General features: G+C 34.7%; 1 protein-coding gene across 4 annotated transcripts in view; it reads right to left on the minus strand.

Annotated features, from left to right (window-relative positions):
* Nucleotides 1-465: 465 nt before the first annotated feature.
* Nucleotides 466-21,282, minus strand: part of COL24A1 (collagen type XXIV alpha 1 chain) — a 376,867-nt gene continuing 356,050 nt past the window's right edge. For 2 of the 4 annotated variants that reach the window (XM_037728289.1, XM_037728290.1), the window contains exons 55-59: nucleotides 16,303-16,368; nucleotides 15,518-15,686; nucleotides 8,361-8,470; nucleotides 5,753-5,968; nucleotides 790-1,930 (exon numbers count right to left, since the gene is read on the minus strand). In XM_037728289.1, the coding sequence (XP_037584217.1) occupies nucleotides 1,784-1,930; nucleotides 5,753-5,968; nucleotides 8,361-8,470; nucleotides 15,518-15,686; nucleotides 16,303-16,368 (708 nt within the window). In that variant the 3' untranslated portion in view covers nucleotides 790-1,783. Of the gene's footprint in view, nucleotides 1,931-5,752; nucleotides 5,969-8,360; nucleotides 8,471-15,517; nucleotides 15,687-16,302; nucleotides 16,369-21,282 lie in introns of all 4 variants that reach the window. The other 2 variants (XM_017499851.2, XM_037728291.1) reach the window with 2 other exon arrangements.

Below are 21,282 nucleotides of genomic sequence, written 5' to 3' on the forward strand. Positions count from 1 at the left end.
TCTATTTTTTTCTCTTGCTATGTTTTGGTATCATTCCAAGAAATTATTGCCAAATCCATTGTCATGAAGGATTTTCTCCTGTGTGTTCTTCTAAGAGTTTTATAGTTTTAGCTCTTTTGTTTAGATATTTGCTCCCATTTTGAATCACTTTTTGTATGTAATATAAGGTAAGGGTTCAACATCATTCTTTTGCATGTGGTTATCCAGCTTTCCCAGAACCATTTGTTGAGATAACTGTCCTTTCTCCATTGAATGGCACTGGCACTCTTGTTGAAAATCATTTGATCATATGTGTGAAAGTTTATTTTTGTCATGGAAATAGGTCCTATAATCCTTTTGCAGGTATATAAAAGATATTTCTTAACAATATAAATATACACAGCATAGAAAGGCTATGCCAGAGGGGCTATCACACATAGTAAAGGCATATTGTAACAAAAGAGGAAAAACAAATGCCACTCAAAATGATTTAAAGCACATTTTTATTATAGATAGGTAAGTGTGGTTTGCTGTGGCTACAGATATATTTATAATGGATGAACAAGCTTTTCTAGATACCGAGAGGTATAATATTTTTCTTTCAATACTGAACTAACATTTCTCTGATAACAAGGAAACATTGAACTGGCTGAGCCTATTTTAAATGGGAAAATACTTTTTTTTCTGGATGTTGCTTTAAAGACTGGTAAATTAATTTTTTAAAGTACTAACACTAAATTTAAGTACAGTGAAAGAAATCAATGAATACTACAAAACATATAATTTCTAAAAAGCAGAAATATAAAGGTTTTATAATTTAAAACAGCAGCAATTTAAAAAAAATTTGCTGAATTAAAACTTTACAAAATATATATACACAAAGTATCATTCCAGATGATCATGAATTTTAAAAACAGTATGGCACAACCCCTAATCTCTACCCCAAAGCTACTACCAAATGTAGCTGGCCTATAATAATTTTTACAACAATTTAAAAAATAAAACAAAAACAAAGAAATCTCCCAATTCTTTTGTGTATAAGCACAGGTTACAATGTGCTGGCTTTGATTCCATATACACAAAGAGAATTTTAAAATGAAACAAGGACTTCACATAAATAGTTTTACTTGTTATTAAGTGTGTGACCAAACAAATTAAAATAAGTACTAACAACCAAAACATATCTTGATGTAACCAGTACATATACTTTTAAAGAATGACAAAGATGAAAAAGGAAATAAAATGGTCTATGAAAGCCATAAGCACCTTGTTTTAGAAAGAGCACCAAGCAACACAAAGAGGCAACACGTAAGAGGTAGTGTATCACCGGCTAAGATGTATATGCCCATCGGGGGACTGAATACAGCTTAGTGTTTTGGAAAATAAGACATATTAGACTGTGGCTTGTAATTTTTAGACAGAAGCAGTGCACGTTTGGAAGCATTTGCCAGTATTGCTCCATAGCGCTCTGCATCTCCAGCTGTCTAATGGGTACTACGCGCTCAGTCAAAAATATAAGATACCCTGAAGAATTCCATATTTAAAAATTTTTAGTTCTAGGGAATTCTCTAAGAAAGCTGAGATCAATATAATTTTTAAAAGTATTAAATACTTTATCAATCATAGTCCTTTAAAAATGTCTTTTCTCCTTCTTAGGAGGAAGTCTGTTCTTCCTGAGATTCTTTAAGATTTAGCCAATGCTTTATTACATGCATTTCATAAAGACAGCATCTTTCTGTCTTTATTTCTCTCTCTGCAGGAATTACCTGACCAACAGCATGAATTCAGAAGTAATTCAGAGACTTTACAGAAAGCATACAGAACTGCTTTCAATGTAATACTTTCGTTCAGTTTTGAGATGAGAAAGTTTTTGTACTTCAATCACTGGAAGTTGATTAGGTTCCTGGGTGTTAAAAAGAAATGTTGCCTTATGCCAGCTGCCATCTTGAATCTGCAAAATAAGAACAATATGCTTTCATATGTATTTCATTTGTAGTCACTTTCAGTAGACAATGCCCTTCATAGATAATGTGAACTTGTTTTAAGGATTAGAGATAATAAATAGAAAGTACCTAGAACAATGCTCAGTAAATGGCAAAATTACTATAATTTAACTGAAAACCTGGGCTTATTCCTTTCTCTAGAATGGCATTGTGTGTTCTAATTTTTCACTTCCAGAGGCTAAGGCCAGGCTTCTGCTTCAGTTGTCTGTGAATCATTGAACCAGATATGAATTAAAAGGCTGCAATGTTCCTAGTATGAGTAATAATCACCTGTTCTGTCTTCCTTTACTTGGGACTGATTCCTCATGATGGATATTTTTCTATAATAAAAGAGAACAACCTATTTGAACCTCTGTATTTTAGGTAGAAAATAAACAATTGGTCAGAAATGGTTAAAATCATAATTATGTGCAATCATCTTTTAGGTTTCTTTTTCTCCCCCATTTTGTAGCTCTCTATTTATAGTTTCCCTCTTTCTTCTCTTCCTTCCATGGCTTTCTGTCTCTCTTATTACTATATGCTCTTTTGTTTCTAATAAAGTCTATGGAACAAAAATATATCATAAAATATCCTATCATTAAAATTCAACCAGACACAATAGAGAAACATAATTGATGAGTTTTGTGGAGCTGTTATTTAGGAGCTAATTCACTTATTCCCAGAATTATCATGATATAAATTTTAAATTTTGAAGGAACTTAGAGATTATTTAAGCAACAAACCTTATTTTTAAAGCTAAGGCAATTGAAGCTCATTGAAAATAAGTTACTTGCCAAAACTCATAAACTTGGTACGATAACAAGACCTAAAATTCTGTGTGAGAGGCACTGTTAGATTCATTCAAGTCTTTTAAGCAATATTTATTGCATACTAAGTATATTTAGCATAGCTGAATAAGACATAATCCTTGGTGTTCTTATACTGCTCGTGAAATACAAAGATGACTAAATTAGTTCTGGTTTCTGAATTTTAGTGGCTTATAAATCTAGTTGAAGAGAGTAAAAACATAAACAATTTAACAACAACGGAAAGGTCATCTATGGAAAGTACAATATAAAAAATGTAAATAGTGAGTACCAAATTCCTCATTTCTAACTAGAGTACTCAGGAAAAACTTCATGAAAAAGTTTGGAATATAGATGGACTTTAAAGTATGCCTAAAATTTCCACTTTATTGTAAGGTATAGAGGGTCATTCCAGAGAAAATGAATAGCATAAGTTAAACAGACACACATATATACACACAGAACCACCACCACAGAAAACTAAAACACAAATATACACACACAACAACAACCACAAAAAACTAAAAAACAAATGGGCAAGTAGAAATCGGCTTTGAACATTAGCTTAAATTAACGGATTTAACCTGGGACAAAATTTGGTGTTTAAATTAACGGATTTGACCTGGGACAGATTTTGATAGAAATTCTGGTACTGTCACTTTCCCTGTATATACAATGGGAATAATACAAACCTACCTCACAGCCTTGTGGGGATTAAATAAAGTTTCAATCAAGGGGTTTGAAGTTCGGCATGCCTGGGATTGATTTCTTGTTCCTCCTCTAATTAGCTTCTTGACTACGATTATCTAATTAGCTACATTACTTTAATTTTATTTAATTTTAAAATTTAACTTTTATTTAAAACAATTTAAAAACTAAATTTTTACTTTAATTACTCTAATTGGCTGCATTACTTTGCTCAAAATAACTTTGAGCAAGTTCTCTGGGCCTTTACTTTTATACCTACAAAATAGGACTAATAATATATTCTTTACAAAGAATATGTTATTATAAATAAAATAATTTATGTAATGCATGTTCACTTAACATATAATAAAATTCCTAATAAATAGTAGTATTCACTGCTGATATTATTATCACTATTATCATTGTAACAGATGAGTTTGGCTACAGTTTTTAACAGACAGCCAGTGAAAGGCTGAGCTAGAAAGGCAGGTTGGAATCTGGTTGTTGTGAGCACTAAATACAGTTGATAAGTTTGGACTGTATCTCAGAAGTACTAGTGAGTCACTGAATGTTTCTGGGCCAGACAGTACAAGTTAAATAAATGTGTTGATGATACTGATCTCTTCAAATATAGATAATAAGAGCTATATACTTCTATTTGCCTATGATTTTTCAAGCACTATTGTTCTGGAAATAAAATGTTATGAAAAAGTAGAGTACCTTGGAAATGTTAAGAGATACTAAATCATGGGCTCGACAGTACACAAGGACAGGAAATGAAGCTACTTAAAATAATTAACGATAGATACATAACATGGACAAGTCTATTCTTTAAAACAGGGGTCAGCAAATTCTTCTCTAAAAAGCCAGATAGTAAATATTTTAGATTTTGTGGGCCCTGAAGTCTCTGTCACATCTACTCAACTCTGCCACTGCAGTGTCATAACAGCCACAGATAATAAGTAAATGAATTAAGGGTGGCTGTGTTCCAATAAAAATTTATTCACAAAAACAGGTGGAAGGCCAGACTTGGTCTGTTGAACATAGTTTGTCAACACCTGCTCTAAGAAATAGTGTTTTAAAATTACAGATTTTTCATAATATCCATTATTTTATTATTATTATTATTTTTGAGACAGAGTTTTGCTCTGTTGCCCAGACTGGAGTACAGTGGCACAATCTCAGCTCACTGCAACCTCTGCCTCTGGTTTCAAGAGATCCTTGTGCCTCAGCCTCCCAAGTAGCTGGGATTACAGGCATGTGCTATCATGCCTGGCTAATTTTTGTATTTTTAGTAGAGACAGAGTTTCTCCATGTTGGCCAGGCTGGTCTCACACTTTTGGCCTCAAGTGAACCACCCACCTCAGCCTCCCTAAGTACTGGGATTAGAGGCATGCCCCACAGTGTCTGCCCCATTATTTATTTATTTATTTATTTATATTGAGACACAGTCTTACTGTCACCCAGACTGGAATGCAGTGGTGTGATCTTGGCTCACTGCAACCTCCGTCTCCTGGGTCCAAGCGATTCTCCTGCCTCAGTCTCCTAAGTAGCTGGGATCACAAGTACCCACCACCAACCATGCCCAGCTAATTTTTGTATTCTTAGTAGAGATGGGGTTTCACCATGTTGGCCAGGCTGGTCTTGAATTCTTGACCTCAAGTGATCTGACTGCCTTGGTCTCCCAAAGTGCTGGGATTACAGGCATAAGCCATGATGCCTAGCTTCATTATTTAATTTTAATGGAAAAAAATAGGCTACAGTTCAAATACTGACTGGTGGGGTGAGCCAATATGTAGTTATACCCATATTTGGTAACAGGTATAGGGACTGACAGAATGAAATAAAACTTACCTGCCTCTATAACTTGCCTTTTATGCAATCATGAGATGTAGATTTATAGCAGTGAAAACACATGAAAATATTTATTCAAATGCACTGACTATTTATCTATCTATCTATCTATCTATCTATCTATCTATCTATCTGCCATCTATCTGTCCATCCATCCATCCAGGTATAATTATTTCATATAGGGAATAAAAATTAAATTTACGTATTAATACCTGTTTTGCATGTAAAAATCTAAGACCAATCTGTATGATGCAAGTTGATAAGGTATGATATAAACAAATGATTGATTCTGAAAAATGCAGTTACAAGTCAGGCACATTAAAACTTACTACCCTTCTGTATCTGCAGTTTGTAATTAAAGACTTACTCTAATTATTCTAATTTATGGTTTTATCAATTTTAAATTAGTTATATTCAACAATTCTAAAAATGCCATTTCCTTACCTTGCAGTCATCTGAAAGCACTTTAGGTTCAAGTAGAGTGCCTACTTTAAAAATCTGGCCATTCCATCCCTTGAAACCAATAGGCAATCCTGGGCCACTTGTTTGTGTGCTTGTCCACCTCGGGGTGTTTAGACAGTGAATGGTGATGATATGGGTGGCTTCTGAACTCAGTAAATGAAGGAAGTTCATCTGGACTTTGCCAACTCCAAACTCCAACTAATGCCATAGAAACAACATGAAGGTTATAACACGTGGCAATTGAGAAGCCTAACAGTTCGGGTAAACTTGAGGAAAGTCATTCAGAGGCAGCCTCAAGAAAGCTCTTTTCCTTGGAACTGAAGCGCCAGTCAATGGTGCACTGGTAAATGTTTAACCACAGGTTCTTGGGGAAAAAATATCTGATTTATAGTATTTCCTGGCTCCTATGGTAGAAGCACTCCCATCATGGCTGAATTCAGACTATCAAGGTGATGTCACTGAACATGGCAATGGGGAGAAATGTAAATAATTGGCTTTTCTGAGCCTGTATCAACTGGCTTCAGCATACCACCAGGCTACTACATACAATATTAATAAAATAAAAATAATTTTCACATTACCTAAAATGTAGTAATAATTTGCTTTTGGTTAATGCTTTTATACTTTTTTTTTAATAAAAATCTGAAATTCTGTCTCTGCCTTTGAGATTTTTTTGTAGAGTTTCCAAAGATGAGTTACAAGTTGTAACAATAATTTGGTTGAGTAATTTTAACTTTCAGAACCTTAAAGGACAAGGACAGAATTCTATTCTTTGTGTTGCTAGCATGTAGTTTCAGTCATACAGTGAATCGTCAATAAAAATTTATTGAATGAATGAATGTAGAAACAAGTATTAACTAATACAGTGAACAATATAGGACAATATCAGACTTAAGAAGACTGACTGCAGGTTTCCTAGGCTTGAACAGGAAGGCAGATTTTCCTACAACTCTAGACATTACTATTTTAGCATTATTCAAGGAGGGATATGGTCATAATGCAAGTGAACAGAAATGGTTCCCACTGAGAAATTTATTCTAATTTCTGAGCATAAAGTTAGACAAATATCAATTATGAGGTAATGTAGAAGAAAAAAATAACATCATAAAGAAAAACAGAAAGAAAAAAATCAAAACGAGAGGAAAGGCAAAAGAAGGGCATACACATGGAAAGATAATAAGGAATATTAGAATTTAAGTAATCCAATTTCTTCATTTTACAGATCAGAATCAGAAACTTGCAAAAATATTCAAGCTTTCTGAGCCTTAGTTTCCCTGTCAGTAAAGTGATGTATAACATCAATCTGGCATGGATGCTATGAGGATTAAAAATGACAAATGTAATTTACCTAGCATTGTGCCTGGCACAGAGCAGGCCCTCTGGCAGATCACAGTTTTATTCCCTAGGTTAATAGAGGAATAGAGATTAGAACCCCAGTCCCTGATTTCAAGTCTACTGTTCACCTCAGCATTTCTCTTGTCTTCCTAGGGTTGAGTTTATGAATCGAATAAATGGGAGAAGTGATTCAGTCATGGAAAGAACTAGAGTGCCACTTTCCCACTCCTCCTATTTCCTTTGCACAGCTCACACAGCCCTATCTTTTTTCCTTCTATGACAATCCTGGGCCAACTTCCACTGGAATGAAGATGATGACGGGGATATTTTGGAAACAGAACTATCATCCTGCTCTTTATTAGAGGTTCATGGATTCCCTAGGAATGGGAGAATCCTTCCCTCTTCTATTTCAGGGGTAATAATGATGAATGACTATTAAGATAAATTGATGGAATGCCCTGGTTAATGAAGAGAGGTGTTTTAGGAGGAGAGGGCAGTTCAATAATAAGCAGCTAAAGAGACTGAATTTTATCTGCTGTCTTTTTCTCATGAACAAAACGCACAATAGACACATGTATCAGTTCTTCGTCAATGAGAAATTCTTGATCATATATCAAGCTGGTTTAATCAGAAAAAGAAAGAAACATAGTTTTGATTTCAATATATGTTATAGGTACAGCTAGGATTTAAGTTTTATAAGTACTTGTTATAACTCCCAGTGTTATAATGTATGTTAGTTTAACAAACTAACATGCATTCATTCAAAACATTTGGTTTATAGAATTATTCATGAAGGAAGTTTTTAGTAGCGTTCTGTGGATGTTCAAGAAAGGTTATTGTGTGCCTAACAACCGTAAATGGCAAGATTTGTAGCAAAATATTTTTAATGATGACAATATAACTTTCAGCAAAACTTCAGGAAATGGATTACTGGTTACAAACACTACAGCTGTTTAGGAAATTTCTAATATGTGTGTACGCATAAAAATATAGCATATATTGCACAATTTTTAAAGGAATTAAAAAAACATAATCAGTAGAGTAAGCCAAACTAAGCCAAATCATAAAAAGACACAAAGTATCAAGATTTACTATGACTATTTTCAAAAAATAACACTTTGTCATACATAATAGAGAATTAATCTTTGCTTTCATTCTTAAAATTTGTAATAATTTAAAGTGATAGAATTTTAAAAATAATTTTCACTGATACTGTGCAACATAACAACATACGTTCTAAAATTCAGTAACATACCTTTGTTACAGAAACGGGAGGTAAGCATGTCTGGCCACCAGCACTGAAATTGCAGAAAACCTCAATGGCATCTGAAGGACAGCCAAGATTTGGATCAATCCAGTATTTTCCTATTAATTTAGGGTGAAACATAAAGTTATGAAATGCCATACTCCTTATAATTTTAATTTTGAGGGAGAATCTCACTCTGTCACCCAGGCTGGAGTGCAGTGGCATGATCTTGGATCACTGTAACCTCAGCCTCCAGGGTTAAAGTGATTCTCATACCTCAACCTCCCAAGTAGCTGGGATTATAGGCATGTGCCACCATGCCTGGCTAATTTTTCTATTTTTAATAGAGATGGGATTTCACCATGTTGGTCAGGCTGGCTTTGAACTCCTGACCTCAAGTGATCTGCCTGCCTTGACCTCCCAAAGTGCTGGTATTACAGTCATGAGTCACTGCCTCCAACCGCATCCTTATAAATTATCATGATATTTCAAATACATATTATCACAGTGTTAATTGTTAAAAACTTAGAAGATTATAAATATTTTCACATTTAGTGAATGAATAGATGCTGCAAGTGTTATGTAAAATTGACAATAAAAACGCTGTATTTTTCACATAACTATCAATTTAAGGGTGTTTCATAATTTTAATCAAAATGATAGAATAGCTGAATTGATTGCTTTATTCTATACATAAGAAGATGTGCTCAGCAACTAAAAGTGAATTGTTACATAGTTAATAGAAAAGTTGAAGTTAATGTAGTATATGTGTATATTTCTGTTATACATCATTACAGAGTTTAAAATGAACATTTTGTTTTAAAATGGAAACAACTTTGATCTCTTGAAGGAAAAATATGTCTTTATGTATGTATAATAGTGATACATAAAACAAAAATAAGAAAACATTTTTGTTTTAAAAAGAAAAACATAATTAAATATTTATCATTTTTGTACTCTTTCAGATTTTCCCACTCTATCATTCAGTGGGAAAAACTGAAGTCCCTATAGGTAATGAAAGTCTACCAGTCTCTGTGCTTCCACTGAGTGCCCAAGAGAATAAAACTGGGCCTAAACTCAGACAACAGAAAATACTCAGACTGAAAAGCAATGGGCTAGCATCTTAATTCCATACTAATAGACTGAGAATATTAAAATAGCATCTTATTCCAAATACAAACGGCAGAAATTTTTGAATAAGGCAGCCCTGTTTTCCTGCATTAAAAGAGCAAGAAAATTCAACAGTTTTTGTCAAATGTCATTTTCTACAGTAGGTGGAAGTCCTTGTTAATTCTATTTTTACTCCATAGCAAAGATTCCTCTAGCTCATCCTGAGCTTCCTCTAACTTCCAAAACATCCTCAAATATTCTCCCCTTGAGTGTAAATAAGTTCAGCCATTGTGGAAGATAGGGTGGCGATGCCTCAAGGATCTAGAACTAGAAATACCATTTGACCCAGCAATCCTATTACTGGGTATATACCCAAAGGATTATAAATCATTCTGTTATAAAGACACATGCACACATATATTTACTGCAGCACTGTTCACAACAGTAAAGACTTAGAACCAACCCAAACGCCCATCAATGATAGACTAGGTAAAGAAAATGTGGCACATATATACCATGGAATACTATGCAGTCACAAAAAAGGATGAGTTCGTGTCCTTTGCAGGGACATGGATGAAGCTGAAAACCATCATTCTCAGCAAACTAACACAAGAACATAAAACCAAACACCACATGTTCTCACTCACAAGTGGGAGTTCAACAATAAGAACACATGGACACAGGGAGGGGGACATCACTCACTGGGGCCTGTTGGGGGACATGGGGCTAGGGGAGGAATAGCACTGGGAGAAATATCTAATGTAGATGACGGGGTGATGGATGCAGCAAACCACCATGGCATGTGTGTAACTATGTAACAAACATGCACGTTCTGCACATGTACCCCAGAACTTAAAGTATGATAAAAAAAAATTCTCCCCTTAACTGTTCTACTAATCCTTCAAAATTCTTACTTGCTGAATTCATAGCTCAAAGGGTAGAAATGGTCCTCAGTCGCAGTGGTGTTCAAACTTTAGCGTGCATCAACCATCACGAAAACACACACAGCTGGTCCATACCCCTGAGAGTGGCTGATTTAGTAAGTCTGGGGTGGGGCTTAAGAATCTGCATTTCTAACAGTATCTAATTCTGGTCCACGGATCACATCTGGAGAACCACTGATATACTGAAATATTAGAAGAAAGGGGTGAAGGAGGTCCACTATTCCTAATCCTTTTTCTTCAGAATTTTGAATATTTCATAAAGTTTGTAGAAAGTGCAGCTGAATTTTTCATCAGAATCTTATTTGGGCTTCCAGTCTTACCTAATGGGGTAAACACATATCTTCTTTCACCTTCTCTTCTCTTCCAAGAGATACTATTCTACTACTACATAAGCTAATAACAAAAAATTCTTTGTGAAAGGTTTTCCATCAAGCAAATTTTTATTGTTATATGGGGTAAAATGCTTTGAATTCAGGTATTGTGTTTGACAATGATGAACTGGAAGAGGCTCCGTAATTTCTTTCAAGGTATGCTGAGCTACAATTAAACTCCTATAACATGATATGTCTTTAGTGAGCCTAAATGTTCTGACTCAAAACTAGCTCTTCCCTGAGTACACTGCTTCTCTTGTAGCCTCTACAGGTTTGTGCCGGAAGGTGGGAAGGCATCTTTCTTGCTCTTCGTTGCTACTTCCATACCATTCTTTCCACTTTCTCCCTAAAAACACTCCATGTTGAAATTACTATAATCACATTACATCACTCATTACTCCCTCCTGGTGTAATAATCCACGATTTTTCTTTGACAATTTTAGCTTACAATCACTTTCAGAAAATTTATTTATGACCTACTTCTTGGTGATTTTAAATCCACACGGATGATGCTTTCCATATGTTGGCCTCTCAGTTCCTTGAATTGTATCCTCCCAAGCCTCTTACTTTTCTACCAATGATCTTGTAGCCTTCCTCTACCCTCATACCTTATTTTAACCATTAACTTCCAAGGCCATATCCTAGCTTTTGTTATTACCAACTGCATCTCCTCCATAATTTCATTTATCTTCTCTTTCCAGTTCATTCCCTCTAGTGTCCTAACTCTGATAATTCTTCAGTTTCATCAGGACCTACTATCACTTTTTCATTGTCTCTTGTGATCATATATTCACTTCCCTTCTCACACAGCTTAAAAACCCACAGTTCCTTACTATAGTTATGTCCTTATGAACTTCCTTAACACCCTTGCCCTGCCTCATTTCATTCTACTTGTCTTATAAATCCTCAACCCTACATAAGTTTCTCCCTAACCCTGTGCCTATACCTGCACAGAAAAAAAGTGGTAGGAGAAAAACACAACTGTTGGGATGGGCTTCACTTCAAATGTGTCTCTAAAGCCTCTATCTATCACTAAGATAGTTAACTATTTTATACCTACTCCTTCATTCTTATCCTCAACTAATAACCTTCCAATTTCACTGAGACAACTGAAGGAATCTGAAGAAAACTTATATAACTTATATAAGCTCCCACTATCCTATCTACTCACCTGTCTGTGTTTGTACACATATATTCTACTCTCTCTCTCTTTTTAAATAGGAATTTCGCTTTTGATCTGTTGCCTAGGCTGGAGTGCAGTGGCATGATCTCAGCTCAATGCAACCTCCGACTCCCACAGGCTCAGGAGATCCTCCCACCTTAACCTCCTGGGTAGCTGGGACCGCAGGCACATTCCACCATGCCTGGTAATTTCTGTATGTAGAGATACGGTTTCGCCATGTTGGCCTGGCTGGTCTCGAACTCTTGGCCTCAGGTGATCCATCCACCTCAGTCTCCCAAAGTGTTGGAATTACAGGCAGGAGCCACTACACCTGGCCTACTTTCTCTCTTATTATAGTGAATAAACTGTGTTCCTATAGAGACTTATCTTGTTCATTATACTTGCAGATTTAAATTCTACTTCTTTTATCCTCTCTTTTGAGTCTGCTTTCATTGTCTGCTGTCTCTATCAGTTCTCATTAATGGTGTTTTATCAACTTGTGTGTTTGGTTGTCATCGATTGTGTGTTGGGCAGTGCATTTTTGAAATTATTTGTGGAAATAATTTGAGTCCTAGAATAATGTTATCCTTTATGGAAGATTTTTGTTTGTTTCTGATAGCTATGTATGGGTGCCAACAGTTTGGAACCATTTTAATACAAGTTGAAATTTGGGGATTTTCTGAGCTATCCAGATGATGTGAAGCAAAGCTGCAGTCTGCATAAATGTTCATATTCTTCCAGTTTACTACTAGAATACAGGCCTTTGAAAGCCTAAGTCCTCACCTTTTGTGGGCCACAGATTCTAACTTTTGACCCCTCCCTCCATGAAGTCACCAAGCTTCTCAACATACTGACGGCAAAAGTACCTCCAAGCATTGGGTTCACTTTGTGTTGTCTCCTTTAAAGTCTTAGCTTGAAAGTTTATTGCTGTTTGTTATTTATTTTATGCTTTTAACTTAAAGAATTAATTTAGCCAGGTAATATGAATTACCTGCTTTATTCCTGGGAATGAAAAGTTCCTAGCATTATCCTTTCCTCTTACAATCTGATTAGGTTTTAACTACTACCATTCCTCTAAACTGCTCTTGATGAAGGTCCTCACTGATGTCTGCATTGCTAAATTCAGTAGTCTTTCTAAGTCTTTGCTTTACTTAACATTGACCTGGTTGATTCCTTCCTTCCTCCATTGGCAAATATTTTCTTTGCTTGATTTTCAGGACACCACATTTATCTAGTTTTCCTCTTATCTCAGTGATAGCTCTTCTTAGTTTTCTTTGCTAGTTCCCCCTTGCCTTCCTGATCTCTAAACGTTAGAGAACCCTCGGATCCAGTTTTTAGACCTCACTTTTCCTTTACTTACTATCTAGGTATTCTTAAGCAGTATCAAGACATTAAATACCAATTAAATGTGAATGACTTCATAATTTTTACACTTACCTAGGACCTTCCTCTTGAACTTTAACTTGAGTAATCAACTACTTACTTGACATTCTTACTTGAATTTCTAAGAGATACCTCAAACTAAATATATCTAAAACTTAACTCCTGATCTTTTCTTCAAAATTGCATCTCCTATTAACAACCTCCCACCCTTCTACAGTAAAAACAAAACAAAACAAAAACAAAATCTTAAGATTAATCCTTTAATATTCTATTTCTCTTAAAGCTCACATCCCATCCATCAACAAAAACTGCTGGCTCTACCTTAACCCATTTATGTCTGAGGTTGCAATTTTTTTTTTTTTTTAATTTTTGCAATCAGACCTTGGTGATGACCTTAAGCAGTAGGACATAAATAACTCCCATGTGCTTAGCATTCCCATAATGGAACACTAGGCATAAAGCATCGTCAAGAATCTAACCATTTTTTACCACTTCCCCTGTAACCAACTCTAGTCCAGCCAACCATCATCTCTCCTGCATTGTGTCAATATCCTTCTCATTGGTTTCCCTACCTTTACCCCTGTCTTTCGTGTTATATTTGCAACATATTAGGTAGAGTAATATTTTAAAAATCTGAGCCAAATTATGTCACTTCTCTGCTCAGCAATTTCCAGTGGTTTCCAATCTTATTAAGAGTACAAGCTAGAGACTTCTGAGTAGTCTCTAAAGGGTCCTGTACAATCTGACCTTTTGATATCTGTCTAATTTAATTTCCTACCACTCTCCCCCATATGCACTCTCTTCCATTCATGCTGGCTTTCTTGCTAATTCTAAAACATGCTAGGTACAGTCAAAGGCTCAGGGCTTTTGCATTTGTTCTTTGTGCCTGGAAAGCTCTTTATCTAGATTTCTTGTGGCTTGCTCTCTTACCTCCTTCTGATATCACCCAAATGGCATATTCTCATAGATGCCTTATTTGATGATTCTATTTAAAAATTATATCTTGTGCTCTACTTCCTATAGGATTTGATAAATCCCCCTTCCCTGCTGTTTTGTTTTTCTCTAAAACACTTATCATATCCTAGTGATGAAAGTATTTGGGGGCATAAAGATCTTTTGAATATTGCATAATACACACCATTTAGTTATTTCTCTTATCAGGAAGGTAGATTTTGAATTAGATTTCATACTAATTTTATATGTCTTACAATGTATTTATTACTTTCAATTCTATAGAGTTGCATTTTCATGCCCTCAAATATGGGAAAGAATCAAGCTGAGAAGTATTACAGGCAGCTACAATTGTAAGTATTATTTTAGTTTTTATATTAATTTAGGGCAAAAAATATCTTTAGAAGTGTTTTATTAATATAAACAAAATGAATGTTTTCATTGAAGTTCTAGAATAGAAGCAGATGTTTTGGACATGTGCATATGTACGTGTTTGTGTGGGTGAGAGTGCATGTATGTGAGACATATGCATATGTATAAACTAAATTAAAATAACCACAGAATAACATAACATAGCTTTTTCAAATCAGCACTTTTCACATCAGCATTTTTCAAGTCATACATTTTTTCAAACATCTTATTGTGTTAAAACTAGAGTTCGCGGCAGACAGGGTTTCCCCTATTTAACTGATGACTTACTCTTCCCTTTCCTTGATTGATCTAATCTAAATTCATTTTTGCACCTCTGGCTAAAGAAATGGAGGCATCTGTGTAGAGATGAGAAACTTCCAAGAATGACAAACCACTCCCATCTTTATGGTCATCAACTCTAGAATGGGATAAAATTCCGTTTTGTATTTTTAAAAAGATACTTTTAGGGAGTAAGATGAAGGAGATTCTATAATACATTTATTTATGTTGTTAACTTTGGTAGTCCTGACTTACCAAGTTGTGACGGGTGCTATTGTCTGTTAATGCAAAGGTCCAAGCCCACCTATCTTAATTTTTAATATGAATGCGCTACATTCCAAATACAAAATGTAAGCAAATGATATAGCTAGGGGTGGATGACATCAGAAGCATGTCTCCTTCTTAGAGTATTTTATTCTTGATGACATTAAAATGGCTTCTGCCAGGGTTTTATCAAACTAACTATGATTTGTAATGAACACATTAGAAATCTCAAACACACTGACTTGATGGAATGAAATTTGACATCAGAGTTCAAGGTAACCAAGAACTTACCATCTGATACTTTTTGTTCACAGTTCAGTAAATCTTTGCAGATTCGTGCTGGGTTATCTCGTGTGCCAAGAGGATTCTTGATGCTGTGCAGTAAATTGCTAAGGTAGTTGAGGGTTTTGAATATCTCTTCGCTGTGGTCAATTAAAGTCACTTCAGTATTCTGGTAGCTCTGCCAAGTCATGATAAGAATTACATAAGCAAAAAACTCCTAAGGACCAACATGAGCCAAGGAGGGAGAAAAATATGTTTCCATTGTGTGTATAAGTTGGGAGTAGAATGTAAACAACAGTTTATATTGAAGCATAGACATATGTGTATGCTTTATTAGCCTTAATCCTTTAAAAAGATTAAATTCACACTTGCAAGTTTAGTTTTAAAGCTAACATAAGAATTGCTATGCCTACTGCATTATGTTTTTAAAATTACACATTGAATAATTAAGAGTTTAAATAAGATGAGTAGTGATAACACATGTATCTCATTTTAAGAAACATGACTAACTTCATTTAACTACTTTCTTGGATAGTACCAAATTCCTAACAAATAAATCCTTTAACAGTATTACATTTTTGATTTAAATGTTTTTCTTACAAAACATCCTAGGCATATATTTCTGTTTAATTATACTAAAATCACTTACTTTGTCCTTGAAAATGGTTTCACATTTTCAATCTGTTTAAAATATAATCTTTGAGATAATGTCACATTTTGGCCTCCAAAATTTTTTTCTGTTTAATTGGTATATTGAGAGACAGTGCCAATATAAGTAAAACCAGATATATTACCTCCATCTGTAGGGCAGTATTTGATTCAATCAAGGCTTGAATAGCAGCATTGATATCCATTTGTTTCTGTGTAAAACAAAACCATTTGAGATTAGCAATAAGATCAACACTGAGTGCTCTAAAGTAGATGCTGTAAATTCTGAAAGCACTGCTGTTAAAGTATACCAGACTTATTATCTGAAGGAGGCCTGTAACTCTTACAGTTAGACAGATTTTGCAAATATTGCCTGGCTATCTAGAAGGACAATATGCCGCCTTCATCCAAATCTCAAAGGTCTCCTAATTAAAACAGGACCAGAGTTTAGAGCCCTAAAATGAAAAACTATTTGTTTCTGTTGCCTGAAAACACACACACAAAGTTCCTCAAATGGAAGAGAATAAAATATGATCCTCTCAGTTAATAAATTGTAAAGTGAAGAATAAATAACTGTAGTAATTTTTAACAGTTACATTCTTGGAAGGAATAGAATAAAATACTACTGTCCTGAGGTAGTCACCACATTAATTTAATCTGATACTTTTGCGGTTTTAAAAACAATTTCTGAAGTTGGAAAATGTACCATGAGTCCCAAAAGAAATAATACAGAATGAAATCAATCTCCTCCTGCATTTAATAAAATATATTTTTAGAAAAAGACTCAGCATAACCATTAGTAAAAGTCTTTTTTTTTTGGTAATTCTTTAAAAAAATCTTAGAACAATGAAGCATGAGTTGGGAGAAGGTTCTGGGAAATGGCATCTGCGTAAGTGAAACAAACAATTTATTTCAGAGTCATTATACTGTGAAGATATCTTTTTACTTGAAGGCTTGTATAATGGAAACCATTTTCAACAGATCTCTCAGCTCATGGTTGGTAATTTGAAAAATTATTTAAAATGATGGAATAATCAATAAAATGTACTCTCCCTTGCTTCAGCATGTGTTTTTCATATTCAAAAATAATTGCCTCATTCTGTATATCTATACTGCCAAACACTGTGATACATATTGAGGATGAAATGGTAAGCAAAAAAGAAATTGCCTTTATGGAACTTAATTTTAGAGAGGAGATATTCAATAATTAAATCACCTGAAAAATCATAATTACCAATTGAGATACATGTTATGAAAGGAAAGAGGATGAAATTATGAGAGAAATTAATCAAATCTGGAAAGTGTAAGGGGTTGGAAGGAATAGGTCAGGGAAGGCTTTTACTACCTGAGGTAGTAAAATTTGAACTGATATCTGAAGAATAAATAAGAATTGTTAGGGGAAGGGGTAGGAGAGCTTTCCAGACAGAAGAAGCAGCCTGGCACAAAGGCCATGAGACAGAAGGAGCATGACTATTCAAGTAGCATAGAGGGTAAACCTAAAATATTCTCTGCAGATTAAATAATTCTGACCATCTTGCTTGTGTGAATGAGCAGATTTTGGATATGGGTAACACAAAAATACTGGTACTAAATATGAGAAACTGAATTAAGTGTTAAACCGTAGCTACCTTTTTGTTGTTCACTTGGTCCGCTGTAGGTGATTAAGGGTTTTAATTAGAAAACCTAGCATAGTGGTTCTCAAACTCTTCAGAATCAGAATCCTTTTGCACTTTTAAATACTATTAAAGGTCTTAAAATTTTCTGTTTATGTGAATTATAACTTTTTTTTTTTTTTTGAGATGGAGTCTCACTCTGTCACCCAGGCTGGAGTGCAGTGGGATGATCTCGGCTCACTGCAACCTCTGCCTCTAGGGTTCAAGTGATTCTCTTGCCTCTCAGCCTCCCAAGTAGCTGGGATTACAGGCTTGTGCCACCACACCCAGAGAATTTTCGTGTTTTTGGTAGAGATGGAGTTTCACCACGTTGGCCAGGCTGGTCTTGCACTGCTGACCTCAGGTGATCTGCCCGCCTTGGCCTTCCAAAGTGCTGGAATTACAGTTGTGAGCCACTGTGCCTGGCCAACTCTTGATAATTACTATAGAAGAAACCAAAACAAATTTAAAAACTATTCATGTGTCAATTGCTTTAAAATACCAACAAACCCATTATATGTTAATATATATATTTTTATACAAATTAACTATATATTTTCAAAAACAAAAAAATTAATGAGAAGGGTGACCCAGTTTTACACTTTCATACATTTCTGTAATGTCTGGATTAATATGATAGCTAAATTCTCTTATTTGTTTTTGTATTCAATTGGTTGCGAAGAAAATTCAGCCTCATAGAGATATGCAGTGGGAAAAAAGAAAAGTACTTAAGTCATCTTTTTCAAATAATTATGAGTTTTCTTCTTTAATATTATACCTTATACCAAAAATTGATAAGTGGTAGTTTCTTTTTTTTAATTGTACTTTGGATTCTGGGGCACATGTGCAGATCATGCAAGATTGTTGCATAGGTACATTCATGGCAACGTGGTTTGCTGCCTCCATCCCCCATCGCCTATACCTGACATTTATTCTGTTAGTTTCTTAAAGGTTAGTTTCTACGTGAAAACTGAGCCCATCTCAATGAACTTTTTGCACTTCTATGCTAAAATCTATTGGTCTATTTTATACTTTCATAGATCTTTTACCTACACATGATTTTATTAACATCACATATTGATCATTCTGAAAATACTATTTAATGGAACTATGCAGGTCTTCCAAACACTGATACAGCTCCTTACTTAATGTCAAAAATTACGTTTGTTAACATCATCAGGAAAACATAATGTTACTTATCAGGAAAACATAAGTACTGGGAATCTGTCAAATTCACAGTGATAGATACATGTTTTCCCTAATTCTTATTTTTTGCTTGAGAGCTTGAAATTTATCATTGGCATCAAATTCTGTCAGCTGTTTTCCTTAAAATGACAGACTAACTTTATTCCTTTTCAAGAAAATATCTGTAAACTACTTATGTCTTAATAAAACTGGTAGTCCGTCAATAAAAAATGGTATTCTATGATAAAAATGGATAGTTAGGTTTCAACTCAAATAGCTGCACAGTGCTTTTGAAGCAACCACTACAGTGTGCACTATATGTGCTTTATACGTTCTTCCATTTCATCACACAAAATATTAAAACGATGTTTAAAGAAGATAAAGAAATCTAGGAGACAGCAAAATAGGTGGAATAATGAACTCTCAGAGTTCTCTTTTAGGCAAGTTCAAAAAATTAAATAAAACCATGTCTTTAGAACTAAAGGCCAGTATGAGAAAGATGTCTTACTAAGTAGAGAATATAATAAAGGCACATAAATTATAGAAAAAAGAACCAAACAGAAATTCTGAAGTTAAAAAGTACAATAGCTGAAATAAAAATTTACTGGATAGGCTCTACAGTAGATTTCCATAGGCAGAAGTAAGCACCAGTTAACTTGAAGACAGGTTTATTGAGATTATCCTGTCTGAGGTGTGGAAAAAAATAATGAAGAAAAATGAACAGAGACTGAAGAGACCTGTAGGACACTGTAAAGCTTACCAACATATGCATGAGGAGAGTCTCAGAAGGAAAGGCGAGAGAAAGAGGGACACAAATAATATGTAAAGAGATAATGGCTGAAAAAAATCACAAATCTGATGCAAAAATATTAACCTACACATCCAAGAAGTTCCACAAACTTTCCCAGACACATCATAATCAAACTATCAAACGCTATAGACAAAGAATTCTGAAAGCAGAAAGAGGAGACTCATTATGTCCAAGAGATCCTCAACCAGATTAACAGCTAACTTCCCACAAAAAACCATAAAGGTGAGGAGGCAGTACAATAACATATTCAGAGTGCTAAAAGACTGTCAACAAAGAATTCTATTTCCAGTAAAACTCTCCTTTAAAAATGAAGGAAATAATAATATATTCCCAGTTAAATAAAAACTGGGATAATTTATCACTAGCATACCTTTCCTAGAAAAACATCACAGGGAGTCATTCAGTACTAAAGTAAAGGTTACTAGGCAGAAACTTGAATCCACCTGAAGAAATAAAGAGCAGTGGTAAAAGTTACAATATAGTAAATATAACAGATAGTAAAGACCCCAAGTAGCCAAAGTAATTTTGAAAAAAGAAGAATAAAGTTGGAGTATCACATTTCCTGATTTCAAAACTTACTATAAAGCTGCTGTAATCAAAACAGTTGGTACTGTCATAAAGACAGACATAAAGACCAGGGAAATACAAGAGAGAGTCCAGAAATAAACCTTCTCATTTATAATCAAGTTATTTTCAACAAGAGTGCCAAGACCATTCAATGGGGAAAGGACAGTCTTTTCAACAAATAGTGCTGGAAAAATGGAATATCCACATGCAATAGAATGAAGCTAGACCCTTAACTTACATGAAGCACAAAAAAAACTTACATCACGATTTATATCCAAAATGAATCAAAGACTTAAACATAAGAGCTAAAACCATAAAATTATTAGAAGCAAATAGGAAAAGCTTGGTAATATTTGAATTTGTAATGATTTCTTGGAATGATAACAAGTGAAGAAAGTAGATAGACTATATCAAAATGAAAAAAAATCTTCTGTGCATCAAAGGACACTATAAAGAGAGTGAAAAGGCAACTCAAGGGGTGGGAGAAAATAACTGCAAATTGTCTTTCTGTTAAAGGATTAATATCTAGAATATTTAAGGAGCTCCTACAATTTACTAACAACCAAAAAAAAAAAAAAAATGCAACCCAATTCAACAAATGGGCAAAGAACTTGAATAGAAATTTCTCTAAAGAAGAGGCCAGGTACAGTGGCTCACACCTGTAATCCCTAGCACTATCTGCCAAGACAGGCAGATAACTTGAGGTTAGGAGTTCGAGACCAGCCTGGCCAACATGGTGAAAACCCATCTCTAATAAAAATACAAAATTATCCAGGCATTGTGGAGGGCACCTGTAATCCCAGTTACTCAGGAGGGTGAGGTAGAAGAATTGCTTCAACCTGGGAGGCAGAGGTTGCAGTGAGCCAAGATCATGCCACTGCACTCCAGCTTGGGCAACAGAGCGAGACTCT

This window comes from Cebus imitator, unplaced genomic scaffold (genome assembly GCF_001604975.1).
Source record: "Cebus imitator isolate Cc_AM_T3 unplaced genomic scaffold, Cebus_imitator-1.0 Scaffold261, whole genome shotgun sequence".
Taxonomy (NCBI): domain Eukaryota; kingdom Metazoa; phylum Chordata; class Mammalia; order Primates; family Cebidae; genus Cebus; species Cebus imitator.